The sequence below is a fragment of the Pollachius pollachius genome (genome assembly GCF_949987615.1).
Source record: "Pollachius pollachius genome assembly, chromosome: 3".
Classification (NCBI taxonomy): Eukaryota; Metazoa; Chordata; class Actinopteri; order Gadiformes; family Gadidae; genus Pollachius; species Pollachius pollachius.
This window is the reverse complement of record NC_136936.1, coordinates 18,261,150-18,280,486: the sequence shown is the minus strand read 5'-3', so window position 1 is coordinate 18,280,486 and position 19,337 is coordinate 18,261,150. Positions and strand designations below refer to the sequence as shown.

Genomic DNA, 19,337 nt, shown 5'->3' with positions numbered 1-19,337 from the left:
TCCCTCTGCCTCTGTGTCTGTCTCTGTCTCTCACTCTGTCTATCTCTCTGATTCTGTGTCTGTCTCTGTCATTCTGTCTCTCTCTCTCTCTCCCTCTGCCTCTGTGTCGGTCTCTGTCTCTCGGCCCTGGTCCCCCTCTCTCTCTCTCCCTCTGCCTCTGTGTCGGTCTCTGTCTCTCGGCCCTGGTCCCCCTCTCTCTCTCTCCCTCTGCCTCTGTGTCGGTCTCTGTCTCTCGGCCCTGGTCCCCCTCTCTCTCTCTCCCTCTGCCTCTGTGTCGGTCTCTGTCTCTCGGCCCTGGTCCCCCTCTCTCTCTCTCCCTCTGCCTCTGTGTCGGTCTCTGTCTCTCGGCCCTGGTCCCCCTCTCTCTCTCTCCCTCTGCCTCTGTGTCGGTCTCTGTCTCTCGGCCCTGGTCCCCCTCTCTCTCTCTCCCTCTGCCTCTGTGTCGGTCTCTGTCTCTCGGCCCTGGTCCCCCTCCCTGACCCTCCCTCTGCCTCTGTCTCCTGCAGTGTGTGTGCGGGCGCTGGACGTCACCGTGTCCCAGAGCAGCGTCCAGGTGGCGCGGGGCCAGGCGGCCGTGCTGCCCTGCTCCTTCACCACCAGCGCCGCCCTCAACAACCTCAACATCATCTGGATGGTCATCCCGCTGTCCAACGCCAACCAACCCGAGCAGGTACGCCGCCGCAGCACGCTAAACCACAGTGCTGTACACACTGTACCGCTAACCAAGCTGCCAGGAAACGCCAGGCCCAATGTGTCATCAATGGCCGTTTGATAGGGCTGAGCGATTAGTAGAATTCTCATGGATGTTGCGATTCAATAGAACGTGATTTGCAATTTGCGCACATTTTTGGGGGAATTGTTAGTGTTACTTATTGGAGATCAGAAAGATTTGTATTTTTCTTTTACAATTCAATAGTTAAATAAAGATGTTATATCAATTCATGCATTAATTCATCTCAACACATAGGCCTGGCCTAAAGGAAATAGCATTTTGTATGTTGACTGCTTCCAATGTTGTGTTGGTCATACTATAGAATGATGTATTGCTTGTTAAGTGAATAATTCAGAACTTATGGAACTTTAAAAAGAAGAAGCACATCCTAAATCGCAATCGCAATCGCAATATTGGTCGAAATAATCGCAATTAAATGATTTCCCCAAGACGTTCAGCCCTAGTGTTTGATTGGGCTGTGAATAACCTGAGCGAAAAATAACAAAGTGTGTTGTTGGTGGATTTTAAACAATAGGGGTGTGTTGAGAGATCTCGTTAAAGAAAAACGTGAAATGTCCACTTAATGTCATTAATATTGATGGACAGGGTAAGTTTTTAATCTCACAAAGTCAACAGACAGCGAAAGGGTAGGCTGGCTGTAGCCGCTGATTGGTTACGTTTAGCGATGCAGAATTAATTAACAGTCAGGGTGATACATTAGAAACAGAGTTCGAGACGGAATGGCACTTAACCTTCAACATTCAGCCCATAGTCAACATTGCTTATGGCCACTCAGATCTATCACCTGCCATGTAAATGTCAGTTAACAGCCACCTCATTGTTAAGATATAAATTGAATGAAGTGTTAAACTGGTGATTTATTAAAACCTACCAGCCAATGTCCCACAAGGAAGTCCCTCATATTAGGGCTGCTCGAATATGAAAAAAATCATTTTCACGATTATTTTGTTCAATATTGAAATCACGATTATTCAAACCATTATTCTTGAGTTTGAAGACATGATGCATTTATTCTGCATTTCTCTCAAAAGAAAAATCTTTGTAACTGAGGACAAATACTTCTAAAAAAAACAATTTTTCCAATCTAAATGTTCAAATCGAAAATAACGTACAAATATGTATCCAGCTGTTCTGTATTACTATTAAACATTTATGATAATAAAAAATAGGGTATAAAAAGTTTCAACCCGAATATCTTAGTTTGGAGATCGTTTTACCCAAAATTGCACAGCCCGACCTCATTTGTGTCCATGTTTTGGCCCCCCCGCAGCGAGAGCTGTCTCCACACTGTTTAGACCAGTACTGAGTCACCACTTGTTCCTTGTTTATCCGAACCAACGCTTCATGTATACAAATACATACCGGATGGTCATACTGCTGTCCCACATCAACATCACAGCGTAAACAGGTACACCTGGTTTAGTATTTGTGAGAAACCCTTTCCTGCGTAGTGTATTTAGAGTTGTCTAGAGTAGTGGAGTAGGCTGTGTGTGCTCTGAATGTAGAAAGCATTTTTCTATCAGCGAACCCGCTGTGGTGTGTGTGTGTTTTGGTATTGTTGCTGGCTGCTGGGTAAATTCGTCCCTCAAAGCAACATTTTTTAAATGAATTACTGGAGAGAATATCCTTCTAATACGATGTGAACTGATTTGAATTGTTTGTCTGCGGTGAAACAGGGGAGGTGAAAGGTCGATACACAGCTGTACCTGTGCCGCCTGAATCTCGCGTTACCGTCGCTGGATTCAGATATTCCCATTTTTACTAAAACAATTGAGGACCGCTTTTAGCAATGCCATCTGCTACTCCTCAACCGCACTTGATGGCACACTCACACACACAAGCACACACCCACACACACAGACCAACTTTTTGTTAGCTTTTGTTCGTTTCTGTATTCATGTGTCGAGTTGTCAGGTTTTTGACTTCCACGTTGCTGTCTGTCTGACTGTCTGTCTCTCTGTCCTTTATTCTGTGTGTGTATGTGTGTGTGAGTCAATGCGTTGAGTCGTTTTAACATGCAGCTGCAGGCCCTACAAGCTCACCTGCCTCCCATCACTTTGAACCCCGACGCCGGTCGGCCGTCCACATAATACAATCATCTTCTGCACTAATTACCCCCCACCCACGACGGGCGCTTTGGCGCAGCTGTTATCAGCACACGCACACACACACGTACATGCATGCACACACACACACACACACACACATACACACACACACACGTAAACGCACACACACACACACACAAATTAGCAGCAAATGGCGAATATAACCCTTATTATAGTGAAGCAATTTATTCAGGGCTTTAACATACAGTGCGACCTGTGTATGGCGTAGAGTTAGATATATGCTAGGCTTTGCACGCAGGCGCGTTGAGCTGGATTTCAGTACATGGGATGGTTGTGAAAACAAAATGCATGAGCACATTCACACGTCCACAAACTTCACACTCTCTCATTACATAGTGATGTGGAAAGATGAAGGAAACGAGTCCAATAATGGATGAACACACCTGTACGTGTACGCATGCAAGCGTACAGACACACACACACACACACACACACACACACACACACACACACACACATGCACACACACACACACACACATAGAGTCAAAAACATAAGCTCTGTGAAGATGAGAGCGAGCTGCATGAGCAGATCGTACACTTAGCCCGCGACGGACGCACACGACTGTGAAATGCTAGCCGGGTATTTTCGGAGTGGTGCATATCCATCGTACCGCCGGTCACATGTGGCATACCATGCCTTCACAGTACAATGCCCTGCACAGGCCTGGCCGCACTTACGCAGACATACATCCCCGTCCTTAGGTGTGCTGCTTTACCTTTCAACAGAGACGACCAGAGCGGTCTCAACGCCCGCATGAATGCATGACAGAGCACCGGTTGCTGTTGTCGAAAAGAACCAAATCACATGCATGGTATGCAGTGTGCCCATCAATGCTCTGCATAGGGACGGGACGGCGTCATGATGAAGAACTCGCGAAAAATGGAAGGAACATTCTTTTAGTTGGTTTAGTGAACCTGTGTGTGTGTGTGTGTGTGTGTGTGTGTGTGTGTGTGTGTGTGTGTGTGTGTGTGTGTGTGTGTGTTTGTGTGTGTTTGTGTGTGTTTGTGTTTGAAGGGTTGAAAAAAGATCACTTGCCAACAACCAGTGGCAGTTGGATTTGAACATTTGGCAGATGAACACATCCAGGATTCCTTATCAATTGCCTGGCCTGTATATTTTTTAATCCGGCCGTTATAAAGACAAACCTCAAAGGTAGACTCTGGACCCTGTCTTTGAGTGTGTGTGTGTGTGTGTGTGTGTGTGTGTGTGTGTGTGTGTGTGTGTGTGTGTGTTTGAAGTGGAGATGTCAGAGGACAAGTCAACGCTGCCACATATCACGCGGCTGAAGTCTGGAGCGACTGTACAAGGTCATTTTGGAGGGAGCTGCTGTCACCGGTGATTAGTGTTGATGCTAAAAGCCATGAAGAATGACTGAACACAAGTCCCCACTCTGAAGCAGTGCGCTCCGCACGGGGTCGGTGGCTCCCTAGCTCTGCCTCCTGCATGTAACTCTAAAAAAGTGATGTCGCTGCTCAAAAGTCGTTATACTTTAATTCCCCCATGTTTTGAAGGGCAGTTAGTAGTTTGTAGTAGCGTTCATTGTTGGGCAGGGATGCTGCCCTCCCCCATGTAAGCACCTCTTCAGTTCAGTTTCATTAAGCAGAGGACTATCAGTGAATGTGCACGTAAAAGCACCTTTTTTACAAAGACGGATTTTCTATGGCACAAGTGTGTGCGTGTGTGTGTATCGTCACTTGACAATATCTGTTGGTCGTGGCAAGATCAGATAGCTTGACCTGTGTCCTGTCTGAGCCATAAGGTATTAAATAATCCACACAATCACACACACACACGGCTCACGCAGCCCACACCCCCTCTGGATAGATCAAAGATCCATAGGGCTAAATCGTTGTTGATCCAGCTACCATTGCAATGCATGCCATCGACTGCGAGCTACGTCCGTTCTGCGAGACTCAAACAGGTGCATAAAGCTGTCTCTTCCTCCCGGTCTATAAAGGGGTATTTACGGCCCTTAAAGGGGTAGTACTCTGTGACATGAAAGCAATACATCAACGCTTAATGGAGGCCTGCTGGATCCAGCACGGGGAGACGTAACTCGACGCTCGATTGTAACTCACAGAGAGAGCGTAGCGGTGGCAGGAGAGAGTCCATAGCGACCAGCTCTGGTTGGGAGTTTGAGGAGAGGGGCCCTTTAGTCTGAGGCCGAGCCCCGGCAGGGCACGTTGGCGGGCAGGCGAAGGCGGTGGAGTTGCTGTAGAGGCCCGCTGTTAAGCTGTAATGGGCAACATCTGTCGTTGTGTTGTAGATGATCAGGTCCTGATCCCTGGCTGACCGCCCCCCCCCCCCCCGCTGCCTGCTGGGTAAGGATGGATCAAACTCCGGCTTCGCTCTCACTCTGATGACCTATATGCTGGTTCCTTTCCCCCTTACTCCTCTTTCCTTTCCTCCCCGCCCCGTTGGCTCCTCGTTGCCCTGCCTCCTCCTCCTCCTATACCTCTCTGTTCGTCTGCAGGGTTTCCTGCAGAGAGATGCCGCTGTGTACCGTTGCAGGTCACACCACACTACCATCTGTATCATACCACCGTGCAGGGTCGTAGAAACACATCTGTTGGGGTTTTGCTGCGGCCGCATATGCCGCACGTCGTGATTGCACCTGTTCGACTCGGCTCTGCACCGCAGGTTGACGGTGTTGTTAAAGCGATAGATCAGTGTTGGATCGGTGTGGCCGTGTCATCAAGAGGAAGAGTCGTACATCATGTCATCTAAATTAAATGAGATGACAAAATAGGACTTGGTTGCGTGCCAATTAGAAATATGTGTGATCGTTTGATAGATAATTATAATTTGATGATCTCTGGTTGCTTGCATTATGAACTGTTTAAATGTCATATTAAATTATTTCACAGTCCCCTGGTAAATCGTGAGAGCACAAACTACCATGGTTCTGAATCCCAGGTTATATCTCTCCTTGTGGAACATCACCCGGACCCTGAGCCTGGCATCACGTCCCAGAGGAGGGAGAGGGTAGCCAGGCTAACAGGCCCAGCCAGGCGGCCCGGTGCTCTGCTCCATTGGTTCAGGAGGACAGCCCCCCTGGTGCCTCAGTCCACCCCCTGGTGTCTTATGAGGGCCAAGGAGCGGGCTGTGTCGGGTATGACTGAGGGAGGGGGGTTGTTCGGATGGAGGATTTTTTTCTGCTCCCGAGTGCTCAGAGATGTTGTGATTTGAAATCACAAATCAATGCAATTATAGGACACCTCTGTGTGCAAGGGCGATATTTCGGAGCATTCAGAGTTCCCTATTTGTCAAATCACACAGCATACGGACAGACCGATAGCTTCTGTGCAGCATTTCCATTACATTATTGTACGCACAGCAGGCAATTTCAAGCAACAAATTGACTTCCTTAAATATGATGAAAAATATATTCTGTTATGTGAAGCTGCCAGGTTCATTTGCATATGCCAGCAGCTATGTGGGAGTACTTCATGATAACTGTATGATCTGAATGACACAATCAACCTAGGCCTTTAGGAAGCCATCACTGAAATATGAGTTCAGCAAGAATATGCCCAAAAAGTATATATTCCTTCTATGGAAATCGACCTAGAATCTGAGAAATCGATTGTGTGTGTGTGTGCGTGTGCGTGTGTGTGTGTGTGTGTGGCAAATAGCCAAACACTGCTCTGTGTCAGCAACCATAGGCAGTCTGCATATGGAGAAGGCGCTATCATCTCAACCCTTGACATGACTATGTGATCTACTGATTCACATGGTTGTAAATACCCTCTTTATTAATATCTGGATGCTATGATGTTGTAGTATTGGTCATTCCAAAATAAATGAATCAAATGTGTGTGTGTGGGTGTGTGTGCGCGCGTGCATGTGCAAGCAGTGTCACAGACTCCTGTACAATGATCCGTGTCAAAGTTACATGCTGAGGTGTGGTCGCATTTGCAGCTGGCTGTATTTAGTCGGTGTGGTGGGCGTAGTGGTCATGATGGTTTCTGTAGTGGTTGTGACGGCGGGTGTAGTGGTCATGACGGCGGGTGTAGTGGCAGGTTGTATGGTCACCGGGGGTAGTTGTCCTGCACTACTCATCGGCGTCTCCAGTGGTTCCAGAGCAGGGATTCTTAAAGGGGCTGGGGCGCCCGTCTGTGAGTACGTCAGACATCCCCGTGATGCCGCTCACGTAACGGCGACGCGTGGACGCTCCATGCAATGTCGTCTCATCACACGCGCTTTACATTGTTCTCTGACGCACTCTGTCTCTCTGAGACCGTGGAGGCAAGTAGCATCCGGATAAGTCATGTGTGTGCTTAGCATGTCAACGTCAATGTGGGATGTATGGTAAGTGTTAAGCATAAGATCCGGCTGCGTAGTCGTAGTCTCGCTGAATGTTGCTGGATTCCCCCAACTCCTTCACGCACGCACGCACACACACACACACACACACAAACACCGGGTGTGATTGATTGGATTGTCGTTCTCCTCGCGTGCATACTTATGATTGGGTCATGCCATAAGCACATGTCTAGCACACGCACACATGACACGGATCTGCCAGACATAAACACACACACACAACCCCGTATGTCAGGGAGAAAAAGGTGTGGTTCCAACAAGCCGTCGGACACGCAGAGTGAAAGCCGAATCAGAAAGCAGATTATCAGCCATGAAGTATGAAAGAGAGGAGGGTGGGCGAGTGACCCTGAGAGAGAGCAGGAGAGCGAGGATGAAAGAAAGGAAGTGAGAGAGTGTAACAGGGGAAGGCCGGTCAGGGAGACGGGAATAAAAGTTACTGTGCTAGAGCACGCACGCACACACACGCACACACACGCACACGCACACACGCACGCACACACACGCACACACACACATGGGCGCGAGCTGGGGTTGCAGGCGCCTCACAGCTGAGGAGCTGCCTATTCATCTGCACATAAGAGGACAAAGCGAGCGCGCAGCGTTCAGGAAATTGCAGCAGCGCAATTGACAATTGCACACACACACACACGCACACACACATACACACACACACACACACACACAAACTGTATCAGTGGTGCTGGTCTTTGAACAGTTCAATGAGGGTTCTTTTCAACCTACTGAATAGCCCCTCTGATTCCCCTCCACGTTATGTGCGTGTGTGTGTGCGTGTGTGCGTGTGTGTGTGTGTGTGTGTGTGTGTGTGTGCGTGTGTGCGTGTGTGTGTGTGTGTGTGTGTGTGTGTGTGCGTGAGTGTGTCCCTTCCTCTTTTGTTGGTGGCTCAGCTGAGGGGTTGGGCTGTTTCTGTGCGGATCTCACAGAGCAGCAGGTCAGTCCCAGTTCCCAGCCTGAGCTCTGGACCGGGGACGAGAACATACCAACAAAGAGGACCTTCCTCGGGAACACTTGGGTTCATTGGAACACTGAGTGTTTTCTTTAGATGTTTGGCTTTTCTTTCGGCTTTTACTTTTTTCTAAGGCAAAAAAAACACGGTGGGTAGTTTCCTGTGGCTGATTCATTCACTGAATTCCTATATTTGAAAGAAGACCTGTAATCCCTGGCTTGCTTGTATCTTAATAAAACTATGAGAGAGCACCCATTTATATATATATAGTAGTATTAGGATTAGTCTGAGTTATCCCTTTATGCCGTCCTTCTGAGCTATTTGTATAGTTGACTATTGCTTGTCTCATAGAGCTCTGTCTCCCTCTAGTGGTAGAAATGTGTAACCAACCTTTCACAAACGAAAAACAAGTTTGCCCCATCCAACAGAAACAACAAGTGAACCCTACATGAGCCCTGCTCCGTGTCCTAGCTTACTTAACACCCTCCTCAAGCCTGGCCCCTCAGGACAAAACACATAAAACCACCATGGCTACCGAGAGGAGCTGGAACGGGAGGCCATCTCCTAGGAGCCCCACATTACCACCTACCCCCCTGACCCACTGTTTGATTAACTCTCATTCATCTCTTCCTTTCTTTGTCTTCTTTTTATCACCCCCTTTTCTGGCCTTTCCTCAACTGCATAAATCCTTCTACCACCCACCCCCCTGTCTTTCTCTCTCTCTCTCTCTCTCTCTCTCTCTCTCTCTCTCTCTCTCTCTCTCTCTCTCTCTCTCTCTCTCTCTCTCTCTCTCCCTCCCTCACTCCCTCCCTCCCTCCCTCTCCCTGATCTCAGGTGATCATCTACCAGGGAGGGCAGGTCTTCAGCCTGGCCAACCATCTGAACGGACGCGTGGGCTTCGTGGCCACCATGCCCAGCACAAGTGCCTCCATCTTCATCAACAACACCCAGCTGACGGACACGGGCACATACCAGTGCCTGGTCAACAACCTCCCGGACAGAGGAGGGCGCAACATCGGCGTCATCGGCCTCACTGTGCTGGGTACAAGCAAGCCACACGTCCCATGACACTATAACCCAACAGATATATCGTGTCGGCGTACTTGTTTGCTGATATGAAAACGTATCACCCCATATAAACCTCTAAATGCTTTAACCGAGCACATCCACGTACAACACTAACAGTTCTACATCATGTTCTGTGTGAAGGTGCGCAGCTCCGCCCCATACTACTGCTAATTGGTTCCTTTGACTCATGGTGTTAATGGGATGTTGCTGTAGCCCGAAGCATTGCTGGAGGGTGAGCAGCAATCCAAAGGAGCGGGTCACATGCACCCTCACCCCTTCATTCACACCAAAACCGTCACGTGAGCGAGATCGGTCATTTCCGCCGAGCTCTGTATGCATCATCAACCACATATTCATAAGTCGCTGATTTGATGGTCTTATCGTGCTGCAGAGTTAATTGAATGCTAAAGTCGCTAACTGCTTTGTCTAAACAAATGGTTACCACATGGTTGAACAGGGGAATGAACGGTGCGCTTCCCCATTGACAGTACAGTCAATCTGTAGAATTGGATGCGCGTGAAATGATGCAACACTTTATGCTCCTCTTATGCCATGGTTTTGGCGTGAACTAGGGTTAACCTGCCCATGTTGTACATAGACCCACACTGAATACTTCAGAAAGAGCAATGATATGCTGGATGAAACGAGACGAAACAGAACAAGGACACATACACATATTTAACATATTGTAAACAAACACACGCGGAATTCGCTCAAAAAACTTTTTGAGTTAAACTCCCAAAAATGGGATGACTGTGGGATGTTCTGTGAGAATATCCATGATTCATTGTGTGAAATAAAATAAAACAGGGGAGAAACATCCCCGCCAGCAGAACAGAACTTGGTGGTACAGCGGGTCCGCAAAACCCCAGAAAAAAACCAATTTACCACTGCTGATCCGGAAACTTCATTTCTCTAATAGTGTTTGTTCATTCATGTCATCATTCGTCTCCATATCATATCCCCATCACCACCACCACCCTCTCATCAACCCCCTACTCTCTCTCTACACGCCCTCCCCCACCACCACCACCACCACCACCACCCTAACCACCATCACCCCCTACTCTCTCTCCACACGCCCTCCACCACCACCAACACCACCACCCTCACTACCGTCGCCCCCTGCTCCCTCTCTCCTCTCATCCCCACCTCCATCCTCACTGCCATCGCCCCCTACTCCCTCTCTCCTCTCATCCCCACCTCCACCCTCACTGCCATCGCCCCCTGCTCCCTCTCTCCTCTCATCCCCACCTCCACCCTCACCACCATCGCCCCCTGCTCCCTCTCTCCTCTCATCCCCACCTCCATCCTCACTGCCATCGCCCCCTGCTCCCTCTCTCCTCTCATCCCCACCTCCACCCTCACCACCGTCGCCCCCTGCTCCCTCTCTCCTCTCATCCCCACCTCCACCCTCACCGCCATCGCCCCCTGCTCCCTCTCTCCTCTCATCCCCACCTCCACCCTCACTGCCATCGCCCCCTGCTCCCTCTCTCCTCTCGCCCCCTGCTCCCTCTCTCCTCTCATCCCCACCTCCACCCTCACCACCATCGCCCCCTGCTCCCTCTCTCCTCTCATCCCCACCTCCACCCTCACCACCGTCGCCCCCTGCTCCCTCTCTCCTCTCACCCCCACCTCCACCCTCACCGCCATCGCCCCCTGCTCCCTCTCTCCCCTCCCACCCCCCCAGTGCCCCCCTCTGTGCCTACGTGCCGGGTGCAGGGCTCCCTGGACGTGGGCAGCGATGTGCTGCTGCTGTGCAGCTCGGAGGAGGGCACGCCCACGCCCTCGTACTCCTGGGAGAAGCTGGACGCGCTGCCCCGGCTGCCCCAAACCGCCATGCAAGGTACTGCTAAACACATCCTGGCCGCCGCCGCCGGACTGCCCTTTTGCCCCACCTTTGCCGGTAAATGTGACACACACACACACACGCACACGTACAACAGTGTCATGGCAACAAACGACAAAACAAACCAGCGCCATCGCCATGCTCCCGAGCCTGACCCCCCCCCCCCCCCCCCTTTCCTTGGTGATCCTGCTGGCGGGTGTTGAAGTGGACACTCTGTTTGTGTGTGTGTGTGTCTGTGTGTGCGTTTTTGTTGGATACGTTTGGACGTTTGTGTGAGTGTAAATGTGTGTGTATGGTGCGTCTTTGTGTATGAGAGTACATGGGTGTGTAGACTTTTCATACAGCTGTGTATGTGTGGATAGGATATATTTGTGCTTTTTCTGTTCATGTGTTTGTGTGTGCGTGTACGTGTTTGTATGTGTGTATGTGCGTGGGGGTTTGTGTGTATTCATAATGTGTTGATGGATCGGTGCTGTTTGTGGGGCTTGTGCCGTGCTGTGGCCAACTCTGCACTGTGTTTACACCCAGGCCTTGTTAGAAGTACAAGACTTATGGGTAGTGCGTCCTCATAGAACCCCAAGATCACTCCCAGTAATCACCTGAACCTCCGCTCCCCTCCCAACTGGAGGCTGTCAGAACTGGTTGTATCGGCTGTGCAGTTGGCCCACAGTGCCTGTAATACAGTCGCTGGTCTATGCCCTGTCGTAATCTTCTCCTCTCATTAAAATGTCCCTTGTTACTGGAAAGCTACTCCTTTTACACTACCGGTCCACCTAAGGGGTACATCAAAGCTATGTTGCTACGTGGGTTTGAGCTATGGAGTCTGATCCAGCTGCAGCTTATTATTATAAACTGTAGAGTTTATTGTGCATGTGTGCGCCTGTGTGTATGCCTCTAAAGCAACTCATAAAAGACAAGTAGCCTTTTCTGGTGGAATCCAGTTGTGTATTGTCAAATACTCTAACCTCATCGAGCCATTATCAAACTAACATCTTTTAACAAAACAAGTCCTTTTTAGTATCATTGTGTGAAATCGCTATTGAAATAAGGCTGTTCTTGATGATTGTTGTGGTCTATGACGCCCTCCAGTGGTAGAAAAAGTCATCACTGTTAAAACACTTGTAACTGTTAATCCTAATGTGATTTAATCACATCTGAATCCAATTATTTATTTAACTTATCCATTGTTTAGTTCACCAATGTAATAATAGATCTGCCTTGCAGTTCAATATCCAGATGTAGTATTTTTTTTTTAACTCGGTGTCCGTTGTGTTGTGATCTTCTTGTGTGGTTTACTTTCATTTGTGTGTGTCTGTGTATGTGTGTACGTGCACCTGGATGCGTGGGTGTGTGTATGCTTGCCTACTTGTTTGTTTGTCTTTACAAATCCTTGTGTGTGTTTGTTTCTCACCATGCTGTGGCCCTTGTGTGTGTGTTTGTGTTTCTCACCATGCCCTGGATCTTCTGTGTGTGTGTGTGTTTCTCACCATTTGGCGAACCTTGTGTGTGTGGGTGTGTTTTTCACAATGCCGTGGCCCTTGTGTGTGTGTGTGTGTGTGTGTGTGTGTGTGTGTGTGTTTCTCACCATACCGTGGCCCTTTTGTGTGTGTGTGTGTGTGTGTGCGTGTTTCTCACCGTGTTGTGGTCCTTGTGTGTGTGTGTGTGTGTGCGTGTTTCTCACCGTGTTGTGGTCCTTGTGTGTGTGTGTGCGTGTTTCTCACCCTGCTGTGGTCCTTGTGTGTGTACGTGTTTCTCACCCTGCTGTGGCCCTTGTGTGTGTGTGTGAGTGTGTGTGTGTGTGTGTGTGTGTGTGCGTGTGTGTGTGTTTCTCACCCTGCTGTGGCCCTTGTGTGTGTGTGTGTGTGTGTACGTGTGTCTCACCCTGCTGTGGCCCTTGTGTGTGTGTGTGTGTGTGTGTACGTGTGTCTCACCCTGCTGTGGCCCTTGTGTGTGTGTGTGAGTGTGTGTGTGTGCGTGTGTCTCACCCTGCTGTGGCCCTTGTGTGTGTCCTCCAGACCAGATGCAGGGCACGGTGACACTGAGGAACATCAGCAGTAGCACCTCTGGTCTCTACCAGTGCTCCTCCAGCAACGCTGTAGGCAAGAGCACCTGTTTGCTCAACCTGCAGGTGGTCTCCCGTAAGTACACACACGCCCACACACACACACGCACAATATCGCTCCCACACATGGACAAAGACAAACAACAAACAAACACCAGAGAGACACCACAGAAACTTTTTGGTATTGTTTTATTTTCCCTCGCTTGCTCTCTCTCGCTCTCCCTCGCTCTATCTCGCTCTCCCTCTTGCAACAATCCTCTTCTTAAAACCCACACACAAGCCTTTCTCTCGCCCCCCCCCTCTCTCTCTTTCGCCCCACCCTCTCCATCTCTCCCTCTCGCCCCCCCCCTCTCACTCACTCTATCTCTCTCTCCCTCTGTCTCCTTTTCTCTCAATCACTTCCTTTGTCTCTCTTTGTCTCTCTCTCTAACACCAACACAATAAATAATTCCACGCAGTGTGCCGCCGTGTTAGCGTGCTTGCGACAGGCGGCTGCAGTGCAGCCAGAAGTCAGAGTGAATGACAGGTGTTTCATAATCACTCATGCTAACTCATTACCACGGCACACCTTGACATTGTTATCATCTGCGTCCAGACACGATGACAGATGGCTTCCTTAATGAGGATTAGATCACACACACACACACACACACACACACACACACACACACACACACACACACAAACACACACGGGTCTTTTATAGACTGGCGAGGCTGCAGCTCTTTACCATGCCGCCAGACAAGGGGGGAGACACACACACACACACACACACACACACACACACACGTACACAAACACAAACACACACACACACACACCCCACACACACATACGGAGAAGATCCGCATTGAGCTCTTTCTTCTAGGGACACTGTTTAATTAGGAAACATAGCATAGGCAGAGACGGAGGGAAGAAAGTGAACTACCAAACTTGTATAACGCCGGCAAATCTCCCCATAAAGGGTCCAGTATGTAGCGGGCCGATAGTCCTGTGGCTCTAATTAAACAGGGCTGTGAACAGCGAGGGAAGTCAGTAAAGTTTCCTACCTAATTGAGCAGCCCAAAGCCCTCCTTGTTTAACTTAACAGTGAGGCCATTCGTTGTGATCAGATAATCAGAGTGGCGCTCACACTCTGAAGAACAACAAGAAACCAAAGGACAGAGGAATAACAGTGATGCACATAGGTGCTCAGAGATATTTAAGAACAAAATAAAATAGAAAAGGGTTATTCCCGTTTAATATCGCTCCATCCATCGCCCCATATGTTTGTGTGCTGTCACTGCTGTCCTGCAGCATGTACTGCCTTTCCTCAAGCTGTGGAGAGGCAGATATTTCTAGGGGTGACAAACATGAAGCTGTTCTGCATCCCCATGCCTGATGGCAGAAATTGTGCCATGCAAGGAAGGGTTGAAAAAAACAAGTTTGTAATAAATAAAAAAAAAAGGCTGCCACTGGCGAATGTTTTAGGAGTGTTGGTTTTGAGGCGGCAAGGTTGACCGCTCAAAGCATAGCGGTCTCATTAAAAACAGGAAGGACGTTGTCATGGGAGCAACTTTTTGCCGCTCCTTCACTGGTTCCCTTGCACTCTCCCATTCTCTCCGGATTCTCTTTGGCCTCATTGTTATTTCTCTTTCTTTGCTGTCACCTCTTTTTTTGTCTCCTTCAACCCCTGTGTCTACAGCCGCCCCCACCCTCTTTCTCTACGCCTTCATCTCTCGTTTTCTCTGATGCTCTTTACTTTCGTAGCGCCGGTAGGCCTATAGTTTTGGGCAGATTTAGATGGCGTAGCTACTGACCATTAGGCTAACGGCCAGATCATTAGCATCAATGTGTTATTCATGGTGTATTCTACACAGTGGCTTCTTTTTGAACAATGTGGAGCGTCTCAGCCACACTAGGGTAATGGGCAGCCGTTAGATCATCAGGTATTAGGCTTAATTCTCCACTGACTTTTTCCAAGCCGTTAGAAGAAGAGAAGGGGAAAGATGTGTAATGTGTTATTTCCCAGGTGGGACCGGCAGTAATGCATGACATGAATGCGTGACTGATCCAATCGGCTTCGCCATGAGATGTTTTTTTTTTTTTTTTCGGTTTGCGAGCACTATTTGTTGAAACATTTGTTTAAGTGCATGCTAATGCGTTTGCGTAATGCTTCTGGTGGGTAGAGCGGAATACTTTTGCCATCATTTAAAGTAGCTGACGGTGCTTAGCATACTAAACAGCAGGATTGGAACTGAAAGTAACGGCAATATTTGAAATGCCAAGCAGCCATCTGTGAAAAATTACCCGTTTTTGAAAAATGATTCCAATGACACAAGTTATCACATTATCCAGCTCAGCTTATTCATCTGCTCGGTATACTGTGTCTGTAAAACTATGTGTTTCTGCTTCTCATTCCCAGTCCTAGAGCCAAACACACATCCCAATATGAACAGTAGACACATCCCTGCCTATATACACGGTCATGTTCAGATAAAAAGGTAGCCTATCATTGCGTAGCATTTAGGCTTGAGTAACAGGGGCAGTTGTATAATAGAGCATAGTTTCAGAGCGAGAGGAGGAAGTAAACGTGGCAGGAGAAGGTCGAGCCAAGCTATGAATATATGCATGTCTGTTTTTTTATGGTCCTTTCTTGTGTCCCCACCCCCATCTGTGTGTCTCAGCCCAGCCCCAGAGCGTGGGTCTGATAGCGGGGACCATCGCCACGGGGGTGCTGGCACTCATCATATGCTCCCTGCTGGTGGTGGTTTCACTCTTCTACTGGAAGAACAAGAACAAGTACGACGAGGAGGAGATCCCCAACGAGATCAGGTCTCTCTCGTCCTCTCCTTTTCTCTCTCTCTTTCTCTGCCTCTCTTAGTAAGTCTCTCTCTCTCGCTCTCTCTCTCTCTCGCGCTCTCTCTCATCTGTCACTCTCTCTGGGACTCTCTCTCCTCTTACTCTCACTCTGTCTTTGTCCCTCTTTTTCTTTCTCACACACTCCCGACGAGATCAGGTCTCTCTCGTCCTCCCCTTTTCTCTCTCTCTCCCTCTGCCTCCTTTTCTCTCACTCTCTCTTTCTTTGTCTCTCCTTCCCTCCCTCTCTCTCTCTCTGTATATGATCTATCTCCTTCTCTTTCAGGTGCACACACACACACACAGGACTCCCTGAAGCAGATGTTTTTGCAACGGCTAAGCACCGTTGCATTTACAGTTATAATGATAGCCTGTGGGGGGCAGGATTGGTAAATAAAAGTACATGGTCATGAAAAATGAAAAGTGAAATTTCTCGCCTCCCACCTTTCCCCTTTTGCAATAACTGAACTGGCAAGTTACGCCCTAAACCCACTGAAGCCTGTGGTGCATAGTAATGCATATTGAAACCATCAATCTGTTGGTTAGTGCAGGCGTAAGCTGTATGCCTTCAGGGCTTGTTGCAGTATTGCCAAAGTGCAGCATTAAGAATTTACAGCGGCAATGAGATGCACAATACAAGAAAGACATTTTAGGTTCTCTTCGGTAGAATTCCCTGCCATTGCACAATGAAAACAAAACAGATTCAAGATTGAATTTGGATTGAAAGACTTTATTCAGGTTTATTTTTTCTTTTCCCGTACACACTTTCTTTTATCGTCGCAACCTAATTTGTCTTTTGAAACATTCTGCTGAAGCTCTTTGAGTTGTTCAAATTGGCTGCAACTTCTCCTCAAAATTACTTCATTAATCAATTTGTAGATAAGTCATTGTTGCAATATTTCAAGCACGGGTTGGCTGGTAGGATAACATCTGCTTCATTTTGGGCCTGACTGCCTACCCTGCATTCACAATGTCTTCAGCACATCTTCCTGCCTCAGGCCGCTAATGCTTTCCACTTACGCAGCAAATCACAATGGAGATTTTCCCTCGGACAAATACATTAGGTGCCAGGCGCTGCGACTGCTACATTACTTAGAAGAAAACCCTCTGTGGGGCAGAGGACCCTTTTTAAAAAGATACCCGATCGCGTAAACAGTGCTTGAATTTCATTATCGCAGATGTGCATTCCCCAAATGCCCATTTAGAAATCGGTAAATGTTTTAATCAAATGTAGGAGTGGTGGTGAAAGACGATGGGGAACGGCCATCTGTTTCAGGCAGGAATAAATGACGGGAGAACGGCGATTGCTCAGATGTGTCAGTGCTGAAGGAGAGCCTTAAGGTTACCCGGTGCGGCTAAGACGCAGGATGTTATGTTCCATGATGGAGGATTGGCAGGTGACCTCGTTGACTTCTTTGCATTTTTAATCAGCAATGTTTCTATGTTTTCAGTCTAACCATTTGCATGGTTGGATCAGATAAGGTTTGAAGAGGGATTTGGCTTGGTCATGGTTTTTTCTATCCACCGCACTTAAAAACCCATTGCATCGAGTTTATTGGCAGTAACCGGCAGCACTGATGCTAAAATTGAAATGCTTCAGAACCTGAATGATTGTCCTCTTTTATGTTGTAGTTTAAAGCAAAGCTATTAATTTCCTTGTTCAGTTGTAGCCATTAAATAACAACAACAACAACAACAACAACAACAACAACAACAACAACAACAACAACAACATGCAGATTTATATCTCTGTTATCGGAAAGGAAAACATTTTTCCCACATGGGGATCAAGCCAGCAGGAGGACTCCATGCCACTCTCTACATTGACATCACATTTATTTATTTAGCTGGCGCTTTTATGCAAAGTGACTAACAATAAGTGCGTTCAACCGCGAAGATACACCCCATAAACGCCGCAAACCATGAGAGCACATACAAATCAGGAAATAGGCTACGAGCCTCAAGTGCTAACGTTTTAGGAACAAGAAATTAGTCTTTTTCACGGGGCCAAGAAGCAGTCTGAACAGATGAGGTTTTCAGTCCGGCGCGGGGGATGTGTACGGTATGTGCGGTCCTGATGGAGTCAGTGGGGGAGTGAGCTCCCCCACTGACTCTCCCATCAGGACCGCTCAGACCGTACACAGGAACCATGACTCCAGATGGGGAGTCGTCAGGGGGTGGGGGGGGGCCGCTCATTCCATCTCTGACCGCGCCATCGCTGAACCCTCTCCTCCGCAGGGAAGACGACCTTCCGCCCAAGCGCTCGTCGTCGGGGAAGGCGTTCCACGCCGACGCGTCCTCCTCGGAGAACGACACGCTGACCTCCACCAACACCTACAACAGCCGCTACTGGCACAACCCCAAGCCCAACTACGACACCAACTCCTACACGCGCTACAACGGCGACACGCGCCACACCTTCTCCACCGCCGCCACGCACGGCACACACCCGCAGCACGTGCACGGGCAACACCCCGGCCACGCCCACCCCCACGGCCACGCGCACGCGCACGGACAAGGGCACGGCCACGGCCACGGCCACGGGCCGGCGCCGGCGCCGCCCCCACCGGCGTCGGCGCCGGGCTCGGCCCCGCTGCCCCGCCACGCCCCGCCCCAGCTCCAGGGCACCACGGCGACGCTGACTTCCTCCTTGGCCAACGGCGGAAGCCACACGCTGCCGCCGCCCAAGACCCTGGTGGTCACCACAAACTCGGCCCCCTCCCCCGCCGTGAAGACGCGGAGCAACGGGGCGGCGGGCCACAAGGCGGCGCCGGCGTCCGCGCGCGGCCAGCACACACACTCGTACGCCGTGAGCCAGGCCACGCTGGAGCGCATGGGGGCGGTGCCCGTCATGGTGCCCGCCCAGAGCAGAGCCGGCTCGCTGGTATGAGGTATGGTATGCAGTGGGGGTGGGGGGGGGGGAGGGAGATAAACGCTGGCCTCTGAAAGCCCCCTTTTTAACCCCACTCAGAACCTTTCCAAATCAAAAGTGGAGACGGACGCACGCCCTCACCTTCCTTCCCGCCGCGACATCAATGGAGAACTCACTCTGGATCGTTCCGTGAGACCTGTACAGGCCAGGACAGCCTTTTCCCTTTAACCAAACCACTCTTTCTGTTTTTTTTTTTTGTTCTCTCTTTTCCACCTATCTGTCGATCTCGCTCTACCTTTTTATTTTTATCTCACTTCGTGTTCAGAGAGTGCTTGTAGGTCGTGTCCACAGCCACCGGGGCGGGGCTGATTCATGGGCCCCAGTTGTCACTCCCGGTGGCCAGGACGCCCCCTTAATGATGGTGGTAGGAATCAAAGAAAGACCGTATCCCAGTGAGTGGCCCAGAGTGATTCACGGATCTCTTACAGAAGAG

General features: G+C 49.3%; 1 protein-coding gene across 1 annotated transcript; it reads left to right on the top strand.

Annotated features, from left to right (window-relative positions):
• Positions 1-616: 616 nt before the first annotated feature.
• Positions 617-18,862, top strand: LOC307073688 (immunoglobulin superfamily member 11-like; the record flags this gene model as incomplete). Its single annotated transcript, XM_079733609.1, has 7 exons — positions 617-670; positions 2,133-2,141; positions 8,990-9,197; positions 10,914-11,069; positions 13,088-13,210; positions 15,801-15,948; positions 18,211-18,862. The coding sequence occupies exons 1-7, from the start codon at positions 632-634 to the stop codon at positions 18,860-18,862; spliced, it is 1,335 nt and encodes a 444-aa protein (XP_079589735.1). The 5' UTR covers positions 617-631.
• Positions 18,863-19,337: the final 475 nt, after the last annotated feature.